The sequence below is a fragment of the Nicotiana sylvestris genome, chromosome 1, assembly GCF_000393655.2.
Source record: "Nicotiana sylvestris chromosome 1, ASM39365v2, whole genome shotgun sequence".
NCBI lineage: Eukaryota > Viridiplantae > Streptophyta > Magnoliopsida > Solanales > Solanaceae > Nicotiana > Nicotiana sylvestris.
Window position 1 is genome coordinate 153,444,806 of NC_091057.1, and position 26,321 is coordinate 153,471,126.

The following is a 26,321-nucleotide window of genomic DNA, read 5'->3' on the forward strand; positions in this document are numbered from 1 at the left end:
CCGATTTTTCATGGTGAGGAGTACAGGGGCGGCTCTAGGGTTTGTGGGTTTGGGTGAAGACGACGAGGCTGGGGTATTGGATAGGGGGTAGGGTACGATTATGAACTTATATAGTTAGTGGGTGGACGGATCTCGACCGTTAGATCAATTTAGATCTACGGTCTGGATCTGGTGGTTAAATGGAACGGTGTCGTTTCAAGTGTTGAGGGTTTGGGTTCGGTCCGGTTGTAAACGGGTCGGGTTCCTCAGTGGGTTGTGGGGAAGTGATCTTGGCCGTTGATCAATATGAGATCAACGGCCCAGATCACACTGGACTAAAACGTCGTCGTTTGGACGTCCTGGGCATCAGGTGGCCTGGACCGGGCAGGCCTGGGTCTTGGGCTGTTTGTTTGGGCCAATTTTAACAAAAATTGGCCCAAGTCCGGAAGGGAAGGGGTCCTTTCTTTATTTTTATTTTTTTTATTTATTTCCTTTTTATTTTAAAACAAAACTAAGCCAAAAAATCAAATTAAAATTAAATACACACTCAATACAATTATTTGCACACACACTAAAATATTTCAAAACAGGTAAAGTCAAACAAAATAAAATCACGGACGAAGATGCCTATTCATGATTTTCTATTTAACGACCGGATTACGGTTCGAATTATGCAGGACACATATATTTTTTTGAATTTTGTTTTAATAAAGTAAATAAATAAAAATGGGCCGAAGTCACAAATAAATCAACAAGGTGCCGCACAGAAATCCAAAAATTGTACAGCAGGGCCAATTATTATTTTTTATTTCTTTTTGGAGCGATTGTCGTGCGAAACAAAAATCACGTGCTCACACCCTCGGGCAAACATGGATCAAGAACAGCCCCTCAGGCTTAAATATGAAACAACAACAGCCTTTCGGGCTACAACATATCACTTACACTGGGTACCCGCGCTCACTGGGGGTGTACAGACTCCGGGAGGGGCCCCTTACGGCCCAAGCGCAATAATAAGCCATCTCGTGGCATATTCAAACAGGCTCTCAGCCTCATATCAAGCCACCTTGTGGCGTAACAAATCGGGCCCTTGGCCTCATAATCATGAGTCAGTACCACAATGCTGCGACGCGTAGCCCAATCCCATAATATCCTCACAACACAGGCCCTCAGCCTCACTCAGTCAGAAATCTCTCATGCCACTTGGGTGACAGTAAAACATGATGATCAACCCAAAATATCATTTAAAATTATCAAAAACGAGGTAAATATGGCTAAGTTATGAAAACAGTAGAATACAGCATGATTGAGTACAAATACAAAGTTGAGGAAATCATCGTTCTTCATTAAGGTAAGGATTTTGGACCCTAAAACTCGATTATTTGTGATTAAGGAACAAAATATCAGTGTTTAATTCATGAAAATCAGTAGAAAAGGGTGGAGTTAAGGCTTGAGATTATGAGACTTTCTAGGGATGATTTGAGAGGACAATAGAACTCCGATTTTTGAGTTCTTTATATGTACGAACTCGTGCGATGGTGAAGAACATTTTGGTATAAAGTTTGTCCAGTTCCAGGACGCGGGCTCGGGGGTCGAGTTTTGACGGATTTCGGGTTTTGCGCTTAAAATCGATATTTTTCAATTGGAATTCATTCGTTTAGCATAATTTGATGATAAAAATCTGAACTTGGTAGATTTGAAGCACTCAGAAGTTGGTTCGAGAGGAAAACGTGTTGCAGAGTAGCTTTTCGGGTTAGTTAGAGGTGAGTAATGATTTTAAATGTTGTTCTGAGGGTATGAAACCCCGGATTATACAACGTTCAGCTGTGTTAAGGTGCCGGACACGCTAGATGACGAGCGTGGGATCGTGCACCATTGGGGATTGTGACTTAGTCCATCCTGAATGACTATTTTTCTGTATATTTGGTAGCTAATTGTTTGATATTATTATACAATGGGCTAAATGCCATATTTGGGTTTCGTGCCAACTGTTTGAACCCTTAGGGGATCGTTAATGATATTTTCCTCACTGTTTGATTTCATATTTGTGCTCAGTCATGCCAGATCTTTCAATGTTTTCAAAACTCAGCTATGTTAATCTGTTTTAGAAACCTTAAATGATGTTTTAAAGATATTTTGAACTGAACTGCATATTTTTACTATTGCCCGAAAGGCTTATGAGATTCTGACTGAGTAAGGCCGAGGGCCTGTATTGTGAGGATACTTTTGGGTCGGGCTGCACGCCGCAGCAGTGATACACTAATTATGATAATGAGGTCGAGGGCCTGAGATTGTACGCCACGAGGTGGCTTGATATTGATATGAGGCCGAGAGCCTGTTTATGATGCCACGAGATGGCTTGATATGGGGTAAAGTATAAGCATTTTTTTAAAAAGCACTTTTGAAAGCTTGATCAAACACTAATTGTTTAGGGTCTTCCGGAAATAGCTTCTCTACCCCTCCGGGGTAGGGGTAAGGTCTGCGTATACTCTACCCTCCTCAGACTCACCGATGGAATTTTATTGGGTTGTTGTTGTTGTTGTTGTACTTTTTAAAAATATATATTTAGAAGTACTTTTAAAAGCTTAGTCAAACACTAATTATTGTACAAAAATATTTTTTTAAATTAATTAATCAAATACAAAGTAGTTCTTACTCAAAATAAATTAATTGATTTTAGAAATTTGGCGAAAGAGGGTGTAATAATTAGATCGGTCGAACTAGTATTACTGTATCTACATGGAAGCTCCCTTATTAGGGAAACATAAACAATTTCTTTTTCTTTCTTCAGAAACTTTAAATTGTAGGACTAGAAAGTCCTTCATTTACCGATCAATTTCAACATCGTCTGAATATATTATGGTCAATTAAAACCTTTCACTTTATTAAACATTTGAGAAACTATTAAACTATCTTATTAGTCTAACCTTTCGATTAAAATTTATAAGTGCTTGGTAGGACCTTTTTAGCAGCTCCTCATTGACTTACGACTGTACTCCGTCCAAATTAGTGTTGAGAGTTTCAGCAATTAAGAAAAAGACCGAATTTTGTCGTGCAACGCTGCTTTATTTATAGCAGCAATCTCCAGGAACCTTCTCAATCTATGAAAACACGCCCCTTCTTTCACATCTTATTATTATATTCCTCAGTCGCACTCAAGCAAGTTACATTTTGAAATTAAACATGATACTAGCATTTTGATATTTGATTTTCTAATTTTAGTTATCATTAATTATCTTTCAGTTGGAAGAGTAGGTTTCATGCTATATAAGATAGTGGTATGCTGGAAGGAGGGAACTGATTCTTGATTGACCATTATTCTCTTTCTAGAAATTAAAGAGAAGCTGAAGTTCTGAGCATACCCTAAGGGCAGAAGCTGAAAATGACCATTCTCAATCAAGAAAAATACATAAGGTTAGTTCGATGATCATCCACCTCTACCCTGTATTTTGCAACCTTTGACTTGTGAACTGACAAATTAAAACAATTCTGTTATCAGAAGTAAAATTGCATGAATTCTAAGACCTGATGAATTAAAAGGGCAGCCGCATTAATCTCCCGCTATGCGCGGGGTCGGGAAGGCCGGACCATAACGGTCTATTGTACTGCATTTCGGCAAGAGGTTGTTTCCATGCACAAACCCATGACCTCCTGGTCACGTGGCAGCAACTTTACCAGTTACGCCAAGGCTCCTTTCAAAGACATGATGAACTACCTTCTTGAATTTAGCTATTGTAGAGTATCTTCTGATATTTCTTCTGGTTTCTGCTTCTGTTTGCTCTATGTTAGTATTTTGCATAGTACCTTTTGCTATATAGTTCAATTTTTATATACACTGAAAGTTCAAAAAAAAAAAAAAGTACTATCATGTCAACAACTTGATAATTACAAGCAACTGTAAAATGAAGCTAGTTACCCGAAAAAACAATATAAGCAACCTGTTACAGCAGGTCAAGTTACACAAATTATGTATAGTAAAATTACACTGTAAGTTAAGTCCCTTGCCTTATGATATTAGATAGAAATATCTGTGTTTCTAACTTGCAGTAATATTTGATTTTTCTAGTATCTAATATGACCTGTTCTACTCAGGTTTGAGGACTGCAAGTCAGAAGATAATAGGCTGTTTTCAGGCAGAAAACCATCAACCAGATCATGGATGAGTAGTATTAGAAGAGGATTTTCCGATAGACTAAGTAGCTTAAAAAGAAAATCGCGCTGCATCCCTTCTCTAAGTGACTGGCCAAAACAAGTGTCTGAAGGATCATCAAGAAATAAAATTCTGGATCCTCAGGAGCCTTTTCTTCAATTCTGGAACAAAATATTTGTCTTGGCTTGTATAGTTTCAGTGGCCATTGATCCATTGTTCTTCTACATTTCTGTCGTTGATATCAAGAGGAAATGCCTTGATTTGGACCACTCATTAAAGATCCCTATTTCTGTTCTGCGATCAGTCACCGATCTTTTCTATATATATCATATTTTTTTGCAATTTCGAACTGGCTTTATCGCTCCTTCTTCTCGAGTATTTGGTAGGGGTGAGTTGATTGAGGACTCTTCCCTTATAGCCAAGCGATACATCCCTTATTGCATCATTGACGTTCTAGCTGTTCTTCCACTCCCACAGGTTTGTGTCTAATTCCATTAATATGCTTGAAAGCTTATATATCGGTACAGATTGGTACTAACATGTATACTTACCCTTATGTTGGTACCAGCTCGTGCTCTATATCAACGCTCCTAACGCGAATCGTGCCATATCTCTGGTGATGAAAAAACAGTTGGTGATTGTTGTTTTCACACAATATGTTCCAAGAATCTTTAGGATATTTCCGTTATACAGAGAAGTAACAAGGACAACAGGTTTTTTTACTGAAACGGCGTGGGCTGGAGCTGCTTTCAACTTATTCCTATTCATGATCGCCAGTAATGTATGTTCCCTATTCACTCATTTTATATCGATTGTGCTTTAATCTATGGTCAGAATTTGCAGACATTGCTTACCTGTCTTCTGCAAAAATCAATCATCCTTTGTGAGACATATTATTTACTTTAGTAATTAATATCTGAATTACTTATTGAAACTATACTTGCATGTTCTATTCCACTAAGACACTGATTCCTAACGAAACAGGAGATCACTGTTTTGTGTGTGTGGTGTGTATATATATATGTTCTTTTTTCTCTTCACATGTATAATAATATGGACAACTATCGGACCTCAGGTAGTTGGAGCCCTGTGGTATTTGATCACAGTGGAAAGACAAGATAACTGCTGGAGCCAAGTATGTAAGGGTTTTGAAGAATGTGTGTTAGACCACTTATGTTGCGGGCAACAAGGGAAAAACGCTCAATTTCTTAATTTTTCTTGTCGTCTCCTAAAACCGGAAGAAATACAAGAGAATGACTTTGATTTTGGTATATTCCGTGATGCTCTTCAGTCTCGAGTTGTACAAAGAAGAAACTTCTGGTCCAAACTCAGCTATTGCTTCTGGTGGGGGCTGCGAAATTTAAGGTCTGTGGTACTGTTTTTTGTTTTTCATTATCCTTATTGATCATCTTCTAACTGTCTGTCAGCTAAGCAGAACCTTCTGTCTTCTGTATCTCAGTTCTCTAGGCCAAGGCCTTAACACAAGCGATTTTCTAGGGGAGATTCTCTTTGCCGTCTTCATCTGCATTCTTGGGCTGATTCTGTTTTCGTTGCTTATTGGCAACATGCAGGTACACATTGATGGAGCACCTATTCTTAGTTCTTACCTTAAGAGTTTTGAATTAGGTTAATCTGTTTTAAAGTGAAATTTTTTAACATTCATGGCATCGATATGCATTGAGTTTTAATCTCTTTCTCTTAGTTTCTAATCTATCAAGAAATGAGTAAATCATTAATAAGACTATGCATTTCATTCCCACAGTACGTCAATCCCCCTCTTATTTCAAGGTCAAGTTGTGAGCTTCTCTTAGTTTCTAATCTATCAAGAAATGAGTAAATCATTAATAAGACTATGCATTTCATTCCCACAGTACGTCAATCCCCCTCTTATTTCAAGGTCAAGTTGTGAGCTTCCTTTTGCCAAGCTAAGGAAAAGATGAAAATGTTTTACATTGGAGAGAATTGACGTTAACTAATGTTTCATTAATTGCTGGCTACAGGAATATTTGCAGTCTATCACAGTTAGAGTAGAAGGGATGAGGTTGAGAAGGCGGGATGCAGAACAGTGGATGTCTCACCGCATGCTTCCTGACAACCTTAGAGAGCGCATTCGAAGATATGAGCAGTATAAATGGCAACAAACTAGAGGTGTTGATGAAGATTATCTAATTTGTAACCTTCCCAAAGACTTGAGGAGAGACGTAAAGCGCCATCTCTGCTGGTCTTTGCTCAAAAGAGTGAGTACCTGTTTTTGTTCTCATGATGCCCTTTCTTGCATTCTTGAAACTGTTGAACTTATTTTATCATTTACATGCAGGTCCCCATGTTTGAGAAAATGGATGAACAGTTACTGGATGCATTGTGTGATCGGCTGAAACCAGCTCTTTTCACGGAGAATAGCTTCATAATCCGAGAAGGAGATCCAGTGAATGAGATGCTTTTTCTGATGAGAGGTACTTTGTTGACTATCACCACCAATGGTGGAAGAACTGGATTCTTCAACTCTGCATCTCTCTCGGCTGGTGATTTCTGTGGAGAAGAGCTTCTTACATGGGCTTTGGACCCCAATGCTTCCTCGTGTCTTCCCGCCTCAACAAGAACAGTACAAGCTGTTATAGATGTTGAAGCTTTTGCACTTACAGCTGATGATCTCAAGTTTGTAGCTGCCCAATTTAGACGCCTTCATAGTAAGCAGATTCGGCATACTTTTAGGTATGCTGACCAAACCTTGTTCAGTTTCAAAGCACAAGTCTTACTGCCATCAGTTTAGGAGAAGGCCCTTAACAATTTCAATTACTTTGGCTGTTTCAGGTTCTATTCACAGCACTGGAGGACATGGGCAGCATGCTTTATACAAGCAGCATGGCGCAGACACTACAGGAACAAGCTTGAGAAATCTTTGAGAGAGGAAGAAGATAGGCTGCAGGCTGCATTGGAAAATGAGACTGCAAATATACCAAGTCTTGGGGCTACCATTTATGCATCAAGATTTGCTGCCAACGCATTGCGTATCTTGCGGCGCAACCACCCAAAGGGTTCCAAATCATCTAGCAAAGTAAGTCCCTTACTGCTTCAGAAGCCAGCTGAACCTGATTTTAGCTCCTAAAGCTACAATTAGAAATATTGGAAAGAGGCTCATCTATGACTTGGCTGCTGCAGTTTGGGTTTATTGTTAGTTCCTACAGCTATTCAGATAGAAAAGTCTGTTGTACCTCTGTAAGATTAGAATTTAGAGACCTTGAATATAACAGGCATTTTAACCCTGCCTTGTAAATTGTAGTATTCTACTAAACTGTGTTTCAATAGATTTTGGCTATTTGACATGTCTCACTCTAGTCAAACTTAAAACTCTGAAAGAGGGCTAATTATCACATTTACACGTTTTGCACGCTCGCGCGCACACACATGTGTGTGTATAAAGGTGGATGTGAATCTTCTAATCGGCCCGTGATCTTTTGGTTCTCATCTTGTATTCCAAAATAAGGAAGCGTATTAAAAAAGAAATTAACCTTGAAAACTCTGTTATTCGTACTAAAATATTCTCTTGATTGTGCAAGATTTCGTATAGCGTGGATTTTTTTTATTTTTTTTTATTTTTATTTTTGAAGAAGAAGCAAAAAAATTGCATATTGTTAGCCTGGTTGAATTCCTTTCTCCCAAAAGAAATGTCAACAATTGAATCCAGTATATAATCAATTATTTTTTCTCTCTTTTTTTTCTGTTACATATTGAATCAATCACATTCTTGAAATGTGGAGGATTATCAGCATTCCATGATACTTGTGTGCTAACTCCCAAGAAATTCAGGCAACAACCACTTGCCTCACATGATATAAATGTTATACTAGGTAAGTTTCCCTTTGCACACAAGCACCAAAAAGAAACAAAAAACAAAAAAACAATGGCAAGGCTATTCTATATTATGATCATTCTCTTGCTTGTTATAGCAACATCAGCAATTGCTGAACCTTCTTGTAAAACAGTTGCAAAAGGGATAGTACCCTGTGTGTCTTATATTAGAGGGAAACATCATAAATCGGACAAGCCATCAAATCTGTGCTGCAAAGGGCTGAATGACATAGCCAATGTTGTGAAAAATGGCAAGGATCGCGTAGCTGTTTGCAAGTGTATAAAGATGGCACTTTCACGTATTCATTATGATCCCACTCGTATCACACTTGCTTCACAACAATGTCATACGCCTTCATCTCTGCCTTCCGTTGGCCAAAACACTAATTGTGCAAGGTATTTTTTTTATTCGCTAGATGTGTATATATAGTTGATTTAAACTACATATACAGTCGATAATATTTGAAAACATGTACTTAGAGTTTAATTTCTTATCACTTCTAGTGTATGATATTGTTTAAACCATCAGACCAAAATTACTTGCAATAAGTTGTAACTGTTTATAATAAACATGATCGTAGAATGAAAAAAGAGTAAATAACCTGTTATAATAGGTTAAGTTAAGTTACATTGATAGTATAAATGATATACAATGTCAAGATAGATAATTTAAACCTATATATTTATCCTGACTTCTCACTCACTGTCGTAAAATAGCAGTGGTTGAAGTTGTACCTTCGACAGACTTAAATTTGTATGTATGCACTCCACCCCACGAGAAATAAGAAGTTTATATAAACTCTAGACGCCTACTGGTATTTCTTTCTCAAATTAAATGAATATTGATCCCGTTTTATTTTAATGGTGCAGGGCGATCTGAATATTGCAAATGGATGTTGGCTAATATATAAGAACGGCATTTGATGATGTTGGTGATTGAAGTCAAAAATCAAAAATAAATAAATGGCAATAATCATGTATAAATTAAGCTGCATTCTCATCAAGAAATTATACTGAAATATATCGATACCTTTCTTCTATGTGAATATTTAATTCGCGCTACTTAACTATATATGAAAGAAAATAAAATGAGTTAGCTGTTGTGGAGTACATATGCAATTGTGTCTCGTACCAGTGGAGAACGTGTCCTTTTTTTCCCCCTACTGAAAGCTTCACGGCGGGGGATTACTTAACCTCAAACCTATATATTAGCATCGAAATAGAGAACACATGGAGGAGACAGAAAACCTTACTTCTCCATCTAGGTTAAGTAAGTCAGGCATTGCTAACTTAATACTGTTTCCATTCACTTTTACCTATTCACTATGTACTTTGCACACGCCTTAAAAAATAATAAATAAAGTGTATAATTTACCATGATGCTCATATTAATTTATGCATATTTTTTTGGATTTGAGAAAATAATTTAAAATAAATAATTAATACTATGAGTATAACAGGAAAAAAGAAATTATCTTCTCTTGATATGTGAAAAGCGACAAGTAAAAGTAAAAATCTATTTTTAAAGTACATGTCAATGACAAAAAAGTACTACATGTTATCTCCACATAATTTACTGTTACATTTCCAAGAACAAAGAGAGATCCTAGTGTAAAGACAACTAGGTTCAAGAAGTTAAATTTCCAAAAAAAGTGGGAGAACACCTCCTTGTTACATACTCCGCATGTCATATGTGCATAGACATAACCTTACAAGAAATTCCCTTTCCTTTGTCTCCTAATCCTAAAATTAGGCATCGAATATGGTCCACTCTTGAGCAACCCCTAGCATCCTTTTTCTTATTTTTATTTTAAATTCCCCTCTCCTTTTGATTCTCCTTTATTGGAGTTACTGCTCCTTTAGTGACTCGAATCTACCATTACTAACTCTGGGGTTGTAGGTGGAGGATGCTGACCATTGGAGCAAACCGCTCTTATCCCCTAGCATCCTTTGGGAGGTAAGAACTTGTCCGTTTACTAGCCAAGAAGAATGGTAAGAATACCAAAAATAAGTTACCGACTGTATATCGTTTAATTAGATTACTTCCCCCACTTCAGAATGTAATGCAGTTCTTTAATGTTGTCCAGAACGGCAAGATCGTTAAAAAACTAGGCTCATAATTTCTTTGTCGTGTCTAAGTGGAAATGGCCGAAGTAACTTACATATGTATCCTTAAGTAATTACTTAATTGATAAACAAGTTATAATTAAATAACGATCACGGAGCCAATGTCTAACCAAAAGAGGGGGCAATGATAAATGAACTTTCTTTATTAGAAAGCAGAACAAATTAAAGGGGAAAACTTCGTGTTGACTAATTTCACAAGTTTTCATTTAAAATTAGGATACTTATAAACTTGGTAAAATGAGTATAAAAAGTAAGGTTGGTGTGACGATGAATTCATCATTATTGGCAGCAGCGTTCATCAGTATTGAAACCTAACTTTATCTAATTAAACAACTATTTTAATTAACTTCACGTAATCAATTTATTCAATAACAATGCATAAATACATAGCTAATTTAGGAAAATATTAATAGGACATTCTTTTGTTTTTTCTTCCCCTCGTTTTCCAGAACTTAAACTAATAGTCAAAAACCTTGTTGAGGGTTTGTTGGAATATTTAACCGACTAAATAAAGTCATACTCCTGTAGATACAATCTTTTGGCCACCAAAAAATGGAAGCTTGCGTGAAGTTCAGTATTATACTATATACTACTAGCAATCAATATATATATATATATATATATTAGAAGTACGGTTTTGCTCAGACGTAAAAAAGAGTTAATTGAGAAGAGCAAATTAGTATGGAGGAAAAGAAGTACGTAGTTGAGGTTGAGAAAGGTAAAGAAGGCAGAAATGGAAGGCCATCAATAGGACCTGTTTACCGTAATGTCTTAGCCAAAGATGGTTTCAGGCCTTTATCTCATGGGCTTGAAAGTTGCTGGGATATTTTCTGGTTAGCTCCCTTTTTAACTTCTTCATTACACCACCACCAACCCCTCCCCCGCCCTCCCAAAAACACACGCAAAAAAAAATAAACAGCCCGGTACACTAAGCTCCCACTATGCGCGCGAGGTCCGGAGAAGGGCCGGACCACAAGGGTCTATTGTACGCAGCCTTATTCTACATTTCTGCAAGAGGCTGTTTCCGCGGCTCTAACCTGTGACCTCCTAGTCACAAACTTTACCAGGCTCCCCTTCCCCTCCCAAAAACACAAATACTAGTAATAACAACTGACCTCATACCTCTATACTCTTTAAAATTAAGTTATTATATATACTGATACTGTGTAGTTTTTACATTGTTAATACAATTTAACCCGGGGTATATAGCATGTCCGTTATCATTTTTACTTGGGTACGGGTTAATAATTATCATATGGATTTACTTGTAATTATCTTAGAAGTGACCTGCTAGTGTAAGTTGTTTCATCTAAAAGTTAAATTTTTTAGTTCACGAGCTGCAGTTAATCTTAACTTGACTTTTTGTTTTGGTGCAGTGAGTCTGTCGATAATTTTCCAGATAGCCGAATGTTAGGTGAGCGGGAAATGTTCCACGGTCAGGTATGCATCCTTTTTTACTTTCAACCCATATTTTTATTTATTTATAAGGAGGCTACAGAAGTACAGATCCCCTTATGTATTTCTGGTTCTGCAGATTGATCAAGAAATTAAAATTTGCCACTTGTCTTTATGAAAATTCTTAAAATCCATGAATGACTTCTGTGAACTTTATGTTTCAAGTAACATAATGAACGACATGACTTGGTGTTAATAAGTTTTGGAATCAACTCGGATTACACATCTTTTAGCGGAATCTTTCAATTTCTTTGGGAGAAAAATGCAGATTTCTGGTTCTTTTAAGCTCAGCTTCTTGAAGAATTTTCTTCCTTTTATTGTTGCTGATAATGTTCTTGAAATTTCCATCATTTTTGTGTTTTTGCAGGCAGGTAAATACATTTGGTTAACTTACAGGGAAGTGTATGATCTAGTGCTAAAAGTTGGAGCTTCTATTCGTGTCTGCGGTGTTAAGCAAGTAAGCCATTCAGACTTTAAAGTTGAAGAATAATAGAGAAGTTTATTCAATACAGAGTGTTTTGCAATTTTTTGAGTTAATATTGAGAAGACATTTAACTCATATCTCTTAACAAGCTTAGAAAACATTCTTTGAAACTGTTACAGAAGAGATTCAGTTTTGTCAGAACCATGGACTAAATTCTCCGTTATCTGATGAGTTTTTATCGGATTGCTTATATACAGGGTGGAAGATGTGGTATATACGGCGCCAATTGCTCGAACTGGGTCATAAGCATGCAGGTATATAGCTTCCAATATCCTTAAGTTTCTGAATACAGATAAATTTCATTACATGCATAATAACAACGACCTAGTGTATTACATGCAGGGGCGGATGCACCTTGGTGTAAGCGGTGTCATCCGACACCGCTTCGCCGGAAAAATTCACTAAAAATATGTAAATTATTAAAATCCTGTTAAATAAGATGAAATGACGCTGATTGGCAGATATATCTTGCTAGCTCTCTTGGTCATGTGTTCCTCTTTTATAGGAGAGATCATGGGTTCGAACTTCAGCAGCCTCTATTTTAAACCGAGTAAACTTTTTTATGCATTTTCTGCTTAAAAATTTGTGTTCCATTAACAATATTTTTCCTCTAAGTATGTTCCATGGTACGTTTTCTTTCTATCATTTTCTTAGGGGACGATGAAGTTGGTCCAAATCAATTTGCAAAGTCAAATAATTAAAGTTTTTAAGTGATTGTTTAGTGTTATATATAGAAAAAGTAGTTTTTAGTATTATTTCTAATAAGGATATTCTAAATATATTTCAAAAAATGAAAACTTGTCGAGTGGGGTTGTAGTACTCCAATATACTTGAATTTATTTTTTAATCAGATTCGAATTTGTATTATTTTAATGTGTAGCATTATAGTAATTTGTTTATTTGTTTATTTTTTTAATGTGACACCGCTTACAAAAAATTCTGCGTACGTCTCTGATTACATGCATAATAACAACGACCCAATGTATTACATGCACAATAAATCTTTTGCAAATATGAATTAGATAAATGGTGTTATTTCAATGTTTTTTCTCATTTAGTACATCAGCTAGTATATGATGTCCAAATAAGCAAAATGGTCTACTTCTTTTTGCAGGCCTGCAATGCTCATGGTCTCTATTGCGTCCCCTTATATGACACTCTAGGTAAGCATGTTACCTCTCCAGACCCTCTCCCCTTCTCTTCCTGAAGGGAAACACAAAGTTAAAGAAGATGCTTCAGTATTAAGAAAATCCGAAAGAGGACAATATATGTTAGCATTATTTAGCATATTGTTAGGACTTAGGAGTAATGTTTTCGGTATATCTTACAAATTGCATTTGCCAGGACATAGCATCACAGCTACAAGAAACTATGTTAAATTATCTTGATATGATGTCTTAATGGATAAACCATGATGGGAAATCTAGAGAGTCAATTTATGCAGAGTTGTAAGGATTGTTTGAGCAAGATGTGTTATTTCTGTGACTGGTATATAAATAGATACAAGCAAGATATAGTAGGAGAGCAGACACATATAGACATAGTCAAGTCAATTCAAAAGGACTGTGTCATTGTTTTAATTAGTTTGACAGGAGTTTGCAACATTTTGCATCATTTTTGTCAGATTTGGTTTATTCAGATCATACTCAGCTAATCATAGATATAGAAACAAATACAATGTTTGTGTAATCATAGCTAGGAATAGGTTGATTAGGATTTTCATTTGCTATTCCAGTATATGATTGTTCACATTCATTGTTGGAGCAATATCATGGCTTCAGGTGCTGGTGCAGTTGAGTATATCATTTGCCATGCAGAAGTTTCCATTGCTTTTGCAGAGGAAACAAAAATTTCTGAGGTAATAAAAATCACACTACATTATGTGATTATGACACTTTATTCAGTTTTTGATCCACTTCACTAGTCTACATCTCTCCTATTTTTCTTCAAATTCTTGTATATTTCTTTGTCCGCCTGAAGTTCGCTCCATCAGGAACTGACTATTTACTTTCAATCATTTTAGGTTCTCAAAACTTTTCCTAATGCTGGAAAGTTCCTGAAAAGTAAGTAACTACTGTTTTAACTTCTAATGATTAGAGCAAGAATCCGCTTAAAGGTGCTAAGTTTGTCACTCCTTTTTGTAGCTCTTGTAAGCTTTGGTAAGGTCACGCAGGAACAGAAAGACATGGCTGGAACTTTTGATTTGAAACTGTATTCTTGGGATGAGTTCTTGCTACTGGTGAGTTACTTGGAACTAACATTATACTAATTTCTACTGCTTTCTGTCCTTTTTGTTCTAATTCACATTTCAACTTTTGAGTTATTATCGTGGGAGCAACATGTTCAATGGGGTCTGTTGTTACAAACGATAGATGGTGTGTCACACCTGTACCACATTGAAAGGGTAGAATAATGCTTGGAATATTCACCCTAGATCAGTTTTAACAATAGGGCCTGAACCCATTTGCATGTATATCAGTTATCAGCTTTCATATACCCTTCAAGTAGTTTTTCACTTTCAAAAACAGATTTCATTATAAATTGGTCAGCATCAACCAGCATACTTAGTAGCTATATTCCTATTATTGGAACTAACTTTCCAAATAATAATTTACAACTTATTTTCCAATTCCATTTTCTGTAATTTGTATTCACATTCAGCGTTAATCTGCAGGGAATGCAAGAGAAATTTGATCTTCCTGTTAAAAAGAAAACAGATATCTGTACAATCATGTACACAAGTGGAACAACTGGTGACCCAAAGGGAGTCATGATTTCCAATGAGAGCATTTTAACCCTTATTTCTGGAGTGAACCATCATATGGAGACGATGAATGAAGAGGTAATATAAATGATCCTTGTTCTTTATCCAAGACAGCAAAAAGTCTTCAGTAGTGTGTCAATCAGGATTTATGCAAGTATATGTTTCAAAATATATACATATATTCTATTATGTTTCAGGCTGTAAATTTATTCTTTTTTTCATGTTCATTTAGTGTGGTCATTCACAAATCTCTCTGTGGTATGCAGTTCACTGATAAGGATGTATATCTGTCGTACCTTCCTTTGGCGCACATATTTGATCGGGTCATTGAAGAATTATTCATTTCCAAAGGTGCATCGATAGGTTTTTGGCATAAGGTAAGTGAAGAAACATGGAGAATTTTAGTGGCTTGAAATACTTAAAAACAACGACACTTTATTAACTGAATCCTCAGGACGTTAAACAACTGGTTGATGACATCAAAGAGCTAAAGCCAACTGTATTTTGTGCAGTTCCGCGTGTGCTGGACAGGATTTATTCAGGTGAAAGCTAACAGCATCGTGTGATGTTTTACTATAGAAAGACCACCATGTGCTTAGGATGTACTACCATTGTTTCAAGGGGGGTTGAGCCTTCCTAAAAATTGATCAAACAAAAAAAAAAATCACTACTTCTGGAGTTCTGCTAGATGTTATACTTTCTTTTCATTTAGTTCTTGAAAGCCATTTCCTATGGCGCCAAAAGTTAGTGTAGGATAAACTCTCTCTTTTCCTTTCTCGCTAGGATTTTAAGAAAGCATAGCTGTTCGGACAGGGTAGAAAAGGTTTGGACACTAGAGAAATAATCTATGTTTTAGACCATTTCATCTCACTTCTTTATTTCTTTATGCATTAATTTTCATACAGGCCCTCTGCAATTGGACTTTCACACACTAATCTACTCATAACATTCAGGGATAAAGGTTTCAGAAAATAATGAGTATTAAAATCCATGAATACATGCTTTTTAATAGGAACTTTTTCTTCAACTGCCATAGAAGATTGCCATTTTAATTGCTAGATGAACTTCTCCTTTTTGCCTCCTGCAAAGATGCTATCAGTTTATAATCCATATTCATAGCAACAGATTCTTGCATTGTTTCGCACAATTCAACTTAGGCGCTTAAATGTTAAACTATTTCCACTTTCAGGTTTGGTGGAGAAGATTTCTTCTGCTGGTTTCCTTAAACATAAACTGTTTAACTTTGCTTATAACTAGTAAGTGCCCATTTGATTTTGCTTGCAAGGAAAAAGAGAATTCATCTTTAAAATGTGCTTCCTTCTTTTGTTCTGTACTATTTTCCTTATTGTGGAAGAATATACGAATAAGAATGATATTTAAATGGTAAAAGCTTTTTAGTTGATGACCTTCCTGATGTGCTGCATTACTTGAGTCCATGGCTGTGAGACTGTGACTAAGCCAGATATGTACATCTGACACTCATTATGCTGTTTCCTTTATAGCTTCTATAGTTGCATATGCAAACAACAGAAATTTGCTTGTAATTAGAGGTAAAGCTTAAATACATGTAGAGACTCATTGCTGTGTAAAATTTTCGATGTGCATAAAAGACCTCTCAGATAAGGTAGTGCAACGATTTTGCTATATTGGAAATATCACTAAGAGCTTTTTTTTGGTACAATGATCACATAGAACACATTTTTTTGCAGCAAACTGGGTAGCATGAGTAAAGGGTATAAACATGCAGAGGCAGCTCCTATATTGGACAAAATAATTTTCAACAAGGTAGGAAACAATTGCATGTTTCTCAGCAGCTTCTTTTTCATCCTTTTCTCCCCATATTTTAGTATCACAAAGAACAGTGTTCTACAGTGATTTGCTAATGCCTTATGTGATGATTATTAATTTAGGTGAAGGAGGGTTTAGGAGGAAACTTGCGTCTCATTCTGTCGGGAGCAGCACCTCTCTCTTCCACTGTTGAAACCTATTTGCGAATTGTGACATGTGCCAATGTTCTTCAAGGATATGGTACTCGTTATTATTTATCAGAATTTTCTACTTAGAGTATTCCCAATGTATGCAAGTAAAAATTCATTAGGTACTAGTATTAAGTTCTTATTTAAACATAATAAGCATGAATAAGATGCAAGCTTTGCTATGCAATTCTTGGAGTATCATTTGTTTTTCTTTGTTCCCAAATTCATCATACAACAAGCTGTTTTCTGATTTTTATGGATACCAATCAGTCAGAAGCCTTATAAATGGTTTCTGTTTCCACTTTCAGCAACCTGAATTTACATCAACAACTTCTTTTAGGCATAAGTCATAAAAGAGCTTATATTTTCATTTGTTACTACTCTTTCCCTTTCTTTTGTTGTTTGTTTAGGCTATAGACATGAGCACATTTTTTAACTTGCTAAATATACTTTGCACGGAGCTCTTAATGAAGTTTTGAGTTGAAGACGAAGAAATGTTGCGAACCAACTCTAACTTCTTGGTATATGCTGTAGGTTTAACGGAGACCTGTGCAGGGTCATTTGTTGCAAGACCAGATGAACTTGCAATGGTTGGTACTGTGGGTCCTCCTTTGCCAATTATAGATGTGTGTCTAGAGTCTGTTCCTGAAATGGGGTATGACGCCCTTGGAAATACCCCTCGTGGAGAGATATGTATAAGGGGCAAGTGTTTATTCTCAGGATACTATAAGCGCGAAGACCTCACCAAAGAGGTATTGGTCGATGGCTGGTTCCACACAGGTATCTGCATATTTTCAACCCAATTACATGTTTTTTGGTAGCTTGCCTCATAATGTTGCTTACAATAAACTTGCAACAGGTGATGTTGGTGAATGGCAGCCGGATGGGAGTATGAAAATTATTGACCGGAAGAAAAACATTTTCAAGCTCTCCCAAGGAGAATATGTTGCAGTTGAGAATCTGGAGGGCATTTATTCTCTTGCCTCTAGTGTGGATGCGGTATGTTTATTGTATTTTACAGATGACTTGAATTTTAATGTTGGGTTTCTACCAGAAGAAATCACATAATAATAAACTCAGTTAGTTTTCACTCATCCCACTTAAGTTGTGTTCTGTTTGTCCTTCAGTATTAAATGATCAAATCCACTCTAGAAAGAGTTGTATTTGTATTGGTCAAAATTTGACCCTCGCGACCAAGTTGACCGACGTCCCGCCTAAGTAACCGGGCAGCGAAAGTTAATATAGCCCACTCTATATCTCCTCCCCGACATCCGACGAGTCGGTAAGAGTGGCGTCTAAAAGCACGACTAAGACACGTTGGAGACAAGAGGACGTCGAGCCGAGCAAAGGGCAAGGGTTCCATGACTATATATAGTCAGGGAAAGCTTTCAACAAAAGGGGGGCTGCTTCTCCTATCTCCTTAAAAAGCTGAAAAGCTCTCTTCTAGTTCTGTTGATTGAAAAGAGTGAATCTCTAAGAAAACATGTAAAGCGGTCTCCTCATCGATTGATGGGAGATACAGTGTTGAATCTCAATAAGATCATTTATATTTCCTTCATCCTAAGTATGATCCACACTGCTAGCTCTTTGATCTGGAATTTATTATGTCTGACTAAGATTTACCCCTTCATCTTTGATTGATTTGTTCAAAAAAGTTTCAATATCTCTTGAGTCAAACAGTATTGTCACATTTTATCTTGATGAATTCTTCTGCACAATTGAAACAGATATGGATCTATGGTAGTAGCTATGAGTCATTTCTAGTTGCCGTTGTGAATCCCAATATGGGCGCTCTTCAGTCCTGGGCCGAGGAGAATGGACTAACCGGGGATTTTGATACTATATGTGAAAACCCAAAGGCAAAAGCATATATTCTATCGGAACTAACCAATACTGCTCAGGAAAAGAAGGTCATCCCTCATCCTGTATCTACATATAGACAGCAAACTCCTTTGTTTTGTTCATATTTAGATAGTTTTAACTCTGTACTGAATGTCTACGATTGACTGTTTTTGAACGACTGTATATATGTGATTCTGTTTACAGCTGAAAGGCTTTGAATTTATCAAAGCTGTGCACCTTGACCCTATACCATTTGATATGGAGCGTGAACTTCTAACCCCAACTCACAAGAAAAAGAGGGTCCAGTTTCTCAAATATTACCAGGTTTGCTATTCTCCTTCTCTCAAGTTAGATTTAAGGCGTCCATATAGCTGGAAAAACTGAGTTTTTCTGCAATAGGGTCTGTTAACATGAGTTTTTTGTCTTTAAGTTGGAAGCCAGACTCTTGTTTATTGCTGACGCAGAACTAACATGAAATTGCAGAACATCATTGATACACTGTACAAAAGCAAAAGATAAGCAACCAGACACCTTGACTTCCGAGCTGGATATAAGTAACTAAATCTACGATGACAAACTCCAAATGCAGTTTTCTATTAGCTCATATTTATCAGTTGTAATTCATTCTTGATTGTACCTTATAAAAGTCCAATTATGTACTGCTAATTATATTACTTGCTATTTCTTCCTCAATTGAATGTCTCAGATACCTTTCATTTACTGGACACAAAGTTCTTTGTTTTCTTTTTCTTCCAAAGACCAACTCCCCCATTTGGGAGTTGAGGAGTCGCCAGATAATCTAACCTACAAAGTAAAGATATCTTGACTGTGAATCATTTCAGAACTCCAGGCATATAGTGGTCTAATCTGTCCTATTTTTTGTATTCGTATCATATTAAGTGACCAATTTAAAAATGTGTCAAGTAATGGACTTCAGAATTCAAAGTTGACTAGACTGACACCATGTAAAATTGCCAAAACTTATTGAAAGCCATAGTTTATCAGAGTACACTTTGCAAAGCAGGTGCAAGATGCCTGTTATATTCAAGGTTTCTATAGTATAAAGCAGACTCTTTTATCAGACTCGTTTTAGAGACCAACAATAAAACCAAACTGCAGCAACCAGGTCATAAATGAGCCTCTTGTTTCTAGCTAGACTGCCCACCTTGTGGGCTAAGAGCTAAAATCAGGTCAGTAAGGGACATAACCTGGGAGATAATTTGGCACCTCTCAAGGCACGCAATGGTTGATGGCAAACCTTGATGCATAAATGGTAGCTCCAAGACTTGGTAAATTTGCAGTCTCTCTTTTGCCAATACAACCTTCAGTCTATCTTCTTCTTCTCTCGAGAATTTTTCAAGCTTGTTCCTGCAGTGTCTGCGCCATGCAGCTTGTATAAAGCAGGCTGATTTGTTATTGGGTGTCAAACTATATAAAATTAAACATAACCAGAAAATTAAGGGAGTCATTACATATATTTTTCCCGTGAAGATAACACCCTCTATACAATACAAGGTGGCTCCGCCTCTGCCTCCAGTGCTGTGAATAGAATCTGAAACAGCCAAAAGTACATTGAAGGTGCTGAGGGCCTTTTCCAAAACCGATAGCAGCCAAAGGATTCTCTTCTTCTTTTTTTCCCTAAAAAACCCATCTCGAGGTGGCATGAAGCTTGAATTTAGCAAACAAAGAAAAAACTCAAAAATAAAAGTCGTACATACTGGCCTAATTCCCTACAAAGAATTAGAAGATTGCCTTATCACTTTTATATATTTGGTCTTTTTTCCCACTATATGTTTGGTCTTTAATTACAATCAATGTACATATCAATAAACAAAAAACAAAATTGGTGTAAGGAATCATTAGTCCTCCGCTACTAAAAAAAGGTTCTCAAGAAAACGGAAGGTAGATAAAGGAGAGAAGTGTCAAAAAAGAAATACAATCACCTATGTGCCCCTAAAAAGGTAACTTCTGTGTTGATAAGTAGTCTAAGTTCGACTAATATAGTTTAGTACAAATACAGTAAATAAATAAATTAAAGAATGATTTCTACCTAATACCAATGTCATATTAATCAACGTCTAGTTAGTCCTATAAGTTTTTAGTTCTCCATGATTGTCACAAATCATTTGGAATCTATTCACAATTACGCAAGTCTCAAGAGGAATTCAACTACCATATCTCTTTAAAAAAACATGGACACTGTTATGAAACAAAGACTATAAAGTAAAGACAAGTATACAGAAACTGATATATTATTCGAATTCAAACTGATGTACATAATGAACTGAAATCTCTTCTATTTATAGAAGAAAGGAAGCTGCTCCGTAAGCTGCTACTACAAGCTGTTGTGTAAGCTGCTGCTATACCAGATATGGATAATCTTCTACTGAGAGCAATATTTATCCATAACGGAGTACTGAATGGATAAGCTTATTATACCCGGTATGGATAATCTTTTACCGGGGGTAATGTTTATCCATAACTGGGTACTGAAAAGATAAGCCTATTATACCCGGTATGGATAAACTTATACTGGGGGTAATGTTTATCCATAACCGGGTACCGAAGTGATAAGCTTCTTCAGGAAGCTTATTTCCAATATAGTACTAAATAGATAAACATATTTACGGTGGAGTCCCATATGGATAAGCTTCTTCAGGAAGCTTATTTACAACGGAGTACTAAATGAACATCCATAATATAATATATTTATAACACTCCCCCTTGGATGTTCATTAAAAGATCATGTGTCTCATTAAAACCTCACTAGGAAAAACCACGTGGGAAAAAAAATTCTAGTGAAGGAAAAAGAGTACACATATTTAGTAATACGCATTGTTAGGTGCCTCATTAAAAACCTTATAAGGAAAACCCCATGGGAAAAAACCTTAGTAAGGGAAAAAGAGTGCATCGCGTATTTTACTCCCCTGATGAAAACCTTGTTTCAAATATTTGAGTCTCCGCATTCCAATCTTGTATACCATCTTCTCAAAAGTTGAAGTTGGCAAAGATTTAGTGAATAAATCTGCTGGATTATCACTTGAACGGATTTGTTGCACATCAATGTCACCATTTTTCTGAAGATCGTGTGTGTAGAATAATTTTGGTGAAATGTGCTTCGTTCTATCTCCTTTTATAAATCCTCCCTTCAATTGGGCTATGCATGCAGCATTGTCTTCGTATAAAATTGTGGGTCTTTTCTCACATTCCAAACCACATTTTTCTCGAATAAAATGAATTATTGATCTCAACCATACGCATTCCCTACTTGCTTCATGAATAGCTATTATCTCAGCGTGATTTGAAGAAGTAGCAACAATAGATTGCTTTGTGGAGCGCCATGATATGATAGTACCTCCATATGTAAATACGTAGCCGGTTTGAGATCGAGCTTTATGGGGATCAGATAAATAACCTGCATCTGCATAACCAACAAGGTCTGCACTATCTTTGTTAGCATAAAACAAACCCATATCAAGAGTTCCCTTTAAATATCGCAATATATGCTTAATCCCGTTCCAATGTCTCCGTGTAGGAGAAGAACTATATCTTGCTAGTAAATTAACAGAGAATGCTATGTCAGGCCTTGTAGCATTAGCAAGATACATTAGTGCACCAATTGCACTGAGATAGGGTACTTCGGGACCAAGGAGTTCCTCGTCCTCTTCTGGAGGTCGGAACAAATCCTTATTCACTTCAAGTGATCGAACAACCATTGGTGTACTCAATGGGTGCGCTTTGTCCATGTAAAAGCGTTTTAAGACCCTTTCTGTATAGGCAGATTGATGGATAAAGATCCCGTCTGCTAAATGTTCAATTTGCAGACCAAGACAAAGTTTTGTCTTTCCAAGATCTTTCATCTCAAATTCTTTCTTAAGATATTCAATTGCCTTTTGGAGCTCTTCTGGAGTTCCAACAAGATTTATGTCATCAACATAAACAGCAAGTATAACAAATTCTGATGCCATTTTCTTTATAAAAATACATGGACAAATAACATCATTTATGTAACCTTCTTTCAGCAAATATTCACTAAGGCGATTATACCACATGCGCCCAGATTGCTTTAAACCGTACAAAGATCTTTGTAATCTGATTGAATACATTTCCTGAGATTTTGCTTCAGGCATTTTAAATCCTTCAGGAATTTTCATATAAATTTCATTATCAAGTGAACCGTACAGATAAGCTGTAACTACATCCATTAGATGTATTTCAAGCTTTTCATGTAGTGCTAAACTGATGAGATATCGAAATGTTATGGCATCCATAACAGGTGAATATGTTTCATCAAAATCGACTCCAGGTCGTTGTGAGAATCCTTGTGCAACAAGGCGAGCTTTGTATCTTTCAACTTCATTTTTATCATTCCTTTTTCGCACAAAAACCCATTTATGACCAACTGGTTTTATACCAGCAGGTGTTTGGACTACTGGTCCAAAGACCTCTCTTTTAGCAAGTGACTTCAATTCCGATTGAATTGCCTCTTGCCATTTTGGCCAATCAAATCTTTGTCGACATTCTTCGACAGATCGAGGTTCAAGATCCTCACTATCTTGCATAATATTAAGTGCAACATTATATGCAAAAATATTATCCACCACTATTTCAAATCGATTTAAATTAATCCCATCACCGTTCGAACTTATTAAAAGTTCCTCACTCACATGAGCTTCAGGTTCATTGATTTCTTCAGGAATCTCAGAACTAATCAGATTTTGGGTCTCTTCAGGGGATCCCTTCATAGTATCGTTTTGATCATTTGTCGATTTTCTTTTTCGAGGATTTCGATCCTTAGAACCCAAAGGCCTACCACGCTTCAGGCGTGCTTTAGGTTCACTAGCTCTCATGCTAGTAGATGGTCCCATTGGGACATCAATTCGGATAGGCACATTCTCTGCTGGGATATGTGACTTAGTTATCCTTTTCAAATCAGTAAATGCGTCTGGCATTTGATTTGCTATATTCTGTAAATGGATGATCTTCTGGACCTCCTGATTACATATAGGGGTACGGGGATCAAAGTGAGATAATGATGAAACTTTCCACACAATTTCTCTTTTGATTTCCTTTTTCTCTCCCCCTAATTGTGGGAAATTTGTTTCATCAAACCGACAATCTGCAAATCGAGCAGTAAATAAATCTCCTGTCAATGGTTCAAGATAGCGAATAATAGAGGGTGATTCAAACCCAACATATATTCCTATCCTTCTCTGTGGTCCCATCTTACTACGTTGTGGTGGTGCTACTGGCACATATACAGCACATCCGAAAATTCGTAGATGGGCAATATTTGGTTCATGACCAAAAACTAATTGTGACGGAGAATATTTATTATAATGTGTCGGTCTAAGACGGATAAGTGATGCTGCATGCAAGATAGCATGGCCCCAAACAGTAGTGGGCAATTTTGTTTTCATAAGTAGTGGTCTTGCTATCAATTGCAAGCGTTTAATAAATGACTCTGCAAGGCCATTTTGAGTATGAACATAAGCTACAGGATGTTCAACTTTTATCCCAACGGATAAACAATAATCATCAAAAGCTTGAGATGAGAATTCTCCAGCATTATCAAGGCGAATAGCCTTTATAGGATAATCTGGGAATTGTGCCCTTAATCGAATTATTTGGGCTAATAGCTTTGCAAACGCCAGGTTGCGAGATGATAGTAGACACACATGAGACCATCTTGAAGATGCATCTATTAGGACCATAAAATATCTAAACAACCCACTTGGTGGGTGAATAGGTCCACATATATCCCCATGTATACGCTCTAAAAAGGCAGGGGATTCAATATCAACCTTCATTGGTGATGGTCTAGTGATCATTTTTCCTTGATAACAAGCATCACAAGAAAATTCGTCATTTGTAAGAATCTTCAGGTTCTTTAATGGATGCCCACTCGAATTTTCAGTAATTCGTCTCATCATTATTGATCCGGGATGGCCCAAACGGCCATGCCAAAGCACAAAAGTATTTGAATCCGTAAACTTCTGGTTTACGATAGAGTGTGCTTCAATTGTACTAATTTTTGAATAGTATAAGCCAGAAGATAAAGTTGGTAACTTTTCTACAATGCATTTCTGGCCAGAAATATTCTTTGTAATACAAAGATATTCCCTGTTCATTTCATCTATTGTCTCTACATGATACCCATTTCGGCGGATATCTATAAAACTCAACAAGTTTCTTCGGGACTTGGAGGAGAACAATGCATTGTCTATAATAAGTTTTGTTCCCTTAGACAGAAATATTATGGCTCTTCCGGAGCCTTCAATCAAACTTATATTACCAGAAATTGTTGAAACATTTGCTTTTTCCTTATGCAAATAAGAAAAGTATTTCTGATCGTTGAATATGGCATGTGTTGTTCCACTATCAATAACACACATATCTTCATGATTTGTCTTTGATCCAAACATAATTTGAGGGTTATCCATATTCTTCAAAATAACATAAATAAAATATATTATAGTAAATATCATTATCAAAACATAACTTTTATTTATGTACAATAATTACATAACCATACTATTTATTACAAACAACACAAATTAAAATATTTACATTTCTACAGATTCACTACCGATTACATGACTTATTTCTCCTTCTGGGAGTGCAAAGTAATCAGCTACATCCAAATGCATGAAGTCTAAATTATCTTCAGAAATAAAATTTGCTTCAGCATTTTTCTCTGTCTTCTTCAGGGAGGCTTGATAAAGCTCAACCAGATGCTTTGGCGTACGACAAGTACGTGACCAGTGCCCTTTTCCTCCACATCTATAGCATGCATTTTCTGCATTTGGCGCTTGCACCGCTTCATGCTTTTGTTCCTTCCTTTTCCACTGCTGGTGGTGAGGAGGCTTCTTTGGTGCATTATTATTACCATGATTGGGGTTTCTTCCCCGACCACGGCCATGACCACGACTGGGGCCATGACCTCTTCCACGTTTAGCTTGGTGGAAGTTCGTCTCATTCACTTCAGGGAATGGACAAGAACCAATAGGTCGGCTTTCATGATTTTTCATTAATAGCCCATTATGTTGCTCTGCTATAAGAAGATGTGAGATAAGTTCAGAATACTTTTTAAATCCCATCTCTCGATATTGCTGCTGCAGGAGCATATTCGAGGCATGAAAAGTGGTGAAAGTTTTCTCCAACATATCATGATCAGTAATATTATCACCACATAATTTTAATTGGGAAATAATTCTGAACATAGCAGAATTATACTCACTGATAGATTTAAAATCTTGTAGCCTTAGATGAGTCCAATCATAACGTGCCTGTGGAAGAACGACCATCTTCAGGTGGTCATATCTATCTTTCAAATTATTCCACAGTATGACTGGATCTTTAATAGTGAGATATTCCATTTTCAGGCCCTCATCAAGGTGATGGCGTAGGAATATCATTGCTTTGGCACGGTCTTGGTTTGATGCCTGATTTTTGTCTTTGATGGTGTCTGCCAGACCCATCGCATCAAGATGAATTTCAGCATCAAGCACCCAAGACATGTAGCTTTTGCCCGATATATCCAGGGCTACAAATTCAAGTTTAGAAAGATTTGACATTATTTAGGAAAAGAAAGTTCTTACCTCAGATACTTTCAAAATATTTGCTCGAGATGGTAGAGCTTCGTGCTGATAACGTGTTATGAAACAAAGACTATAAAGTAAAGACAAGTATACATAA

General features: G+C 36.6%; 2 protein-coding genes and 2 long non-coding RNA genes across 5 annotated transcripts; 3 read left to right on the forward strand and 1 right to left on the reverse strand.

Moving 5' to 3' along the window:
* The first annotated feature begins 2,945 nt into the window (after positions 1–2,945).
* Positions 2,946–7,449, forward strand: LOC104232315 (cyclic nucleotide-gated ion channel 1-like). Its single transcript, XM_009785491.2, has 8 exons — positions 2,946–3,390; positions 4,069–4,603; positions 4,695–4,907; positions 5,202–5,491; positions 5,586–5,697; positions 6,127–6,363; positions 6,444–6,838; positions 6,938–7,449. The coding sequence occupies exons 1-8, from the start codon at positions 3,359–3,361 to the stop codon at positions 7,230–7,232; spliced, it is 2,109 nt and encodes a 702-aa protein (XP_009783793.1). The 5' UTR covers positions 2,946–3,358; the 3' UTR covers positions 7,233–7,449.
* A 781-nt stretch (positions 7,450–8,230) lies between these two features.
* On the forward strand, positions 8,231–9,021 carry LOC104232316 (uncharacterized). The gene is made up of 2 exons (XR_011403173.1): positions 8,231–8,371; positions 8,846–9,021. It is a non-coding gene; the product is annotated as an uncharacterized lncRNA (long non-coding RNA).
* A 1,715-nt stretch (positions 9,022–10,736) lies between these two features.
* On the forward strand, positions 10,737–19,343 carry LOC104232318 (long chain acyl-CoA synthetase 4-like). Its single transcript, XM_009785494.2, has 19 exons — positions 10,737–10,935; positions 11,479–11,542; positions 11,925–12,014; positions 12,239–12,295; positions 13,156–13,204; positions 13,823–13,899; positions 14,065–14,104; positions 14,186–14,280; positions 14,716–14,883; positions 15,072–15,182; positions 15,260–15,347; positions 15,995–16,061; positions 16,515–16,590; positions 16,716–16,833; positions 17,316–17,561; positions 17,641–17,780; positions 18,509–18,691; positions 18,828–18,947; positions 19,107–19,343. Exons 1-19 carry the CDS (start codon positions 10,784–10,786, stop codon positions 19,140–19,142), a joined length of 1,977 nt encoding a protein of 658 aa, XP_009783796.1. The 5' UTR covers positions 10,737–10,783; the 3' UTR covers positions 19,143–19,343.
* A 244-nt stretch (positions 19,344–19,587) lies between these two features.
* On the reverse strand, positions 19,588–20,438 carry LOC104232317 (uncharacterized). Of its 2 annotated transcripts, none has more exons than XR_011405963.1 (2): positions 20,096–20,438; positions 19,588–20,000 (listed from the first exon to the last, which is right to left on the reverse strand). It is a non-coding gene; the product is annotated as an uncharacterized lncRNA (long non-coding RNA). The 2 variants fall into 2 exon arrangements; XR_011405964.1 differs by having other exon boundaries at positions 19,588–20,013.
* Positions 20,439–26,321: the final 5,883 nt, after the last annotated feature.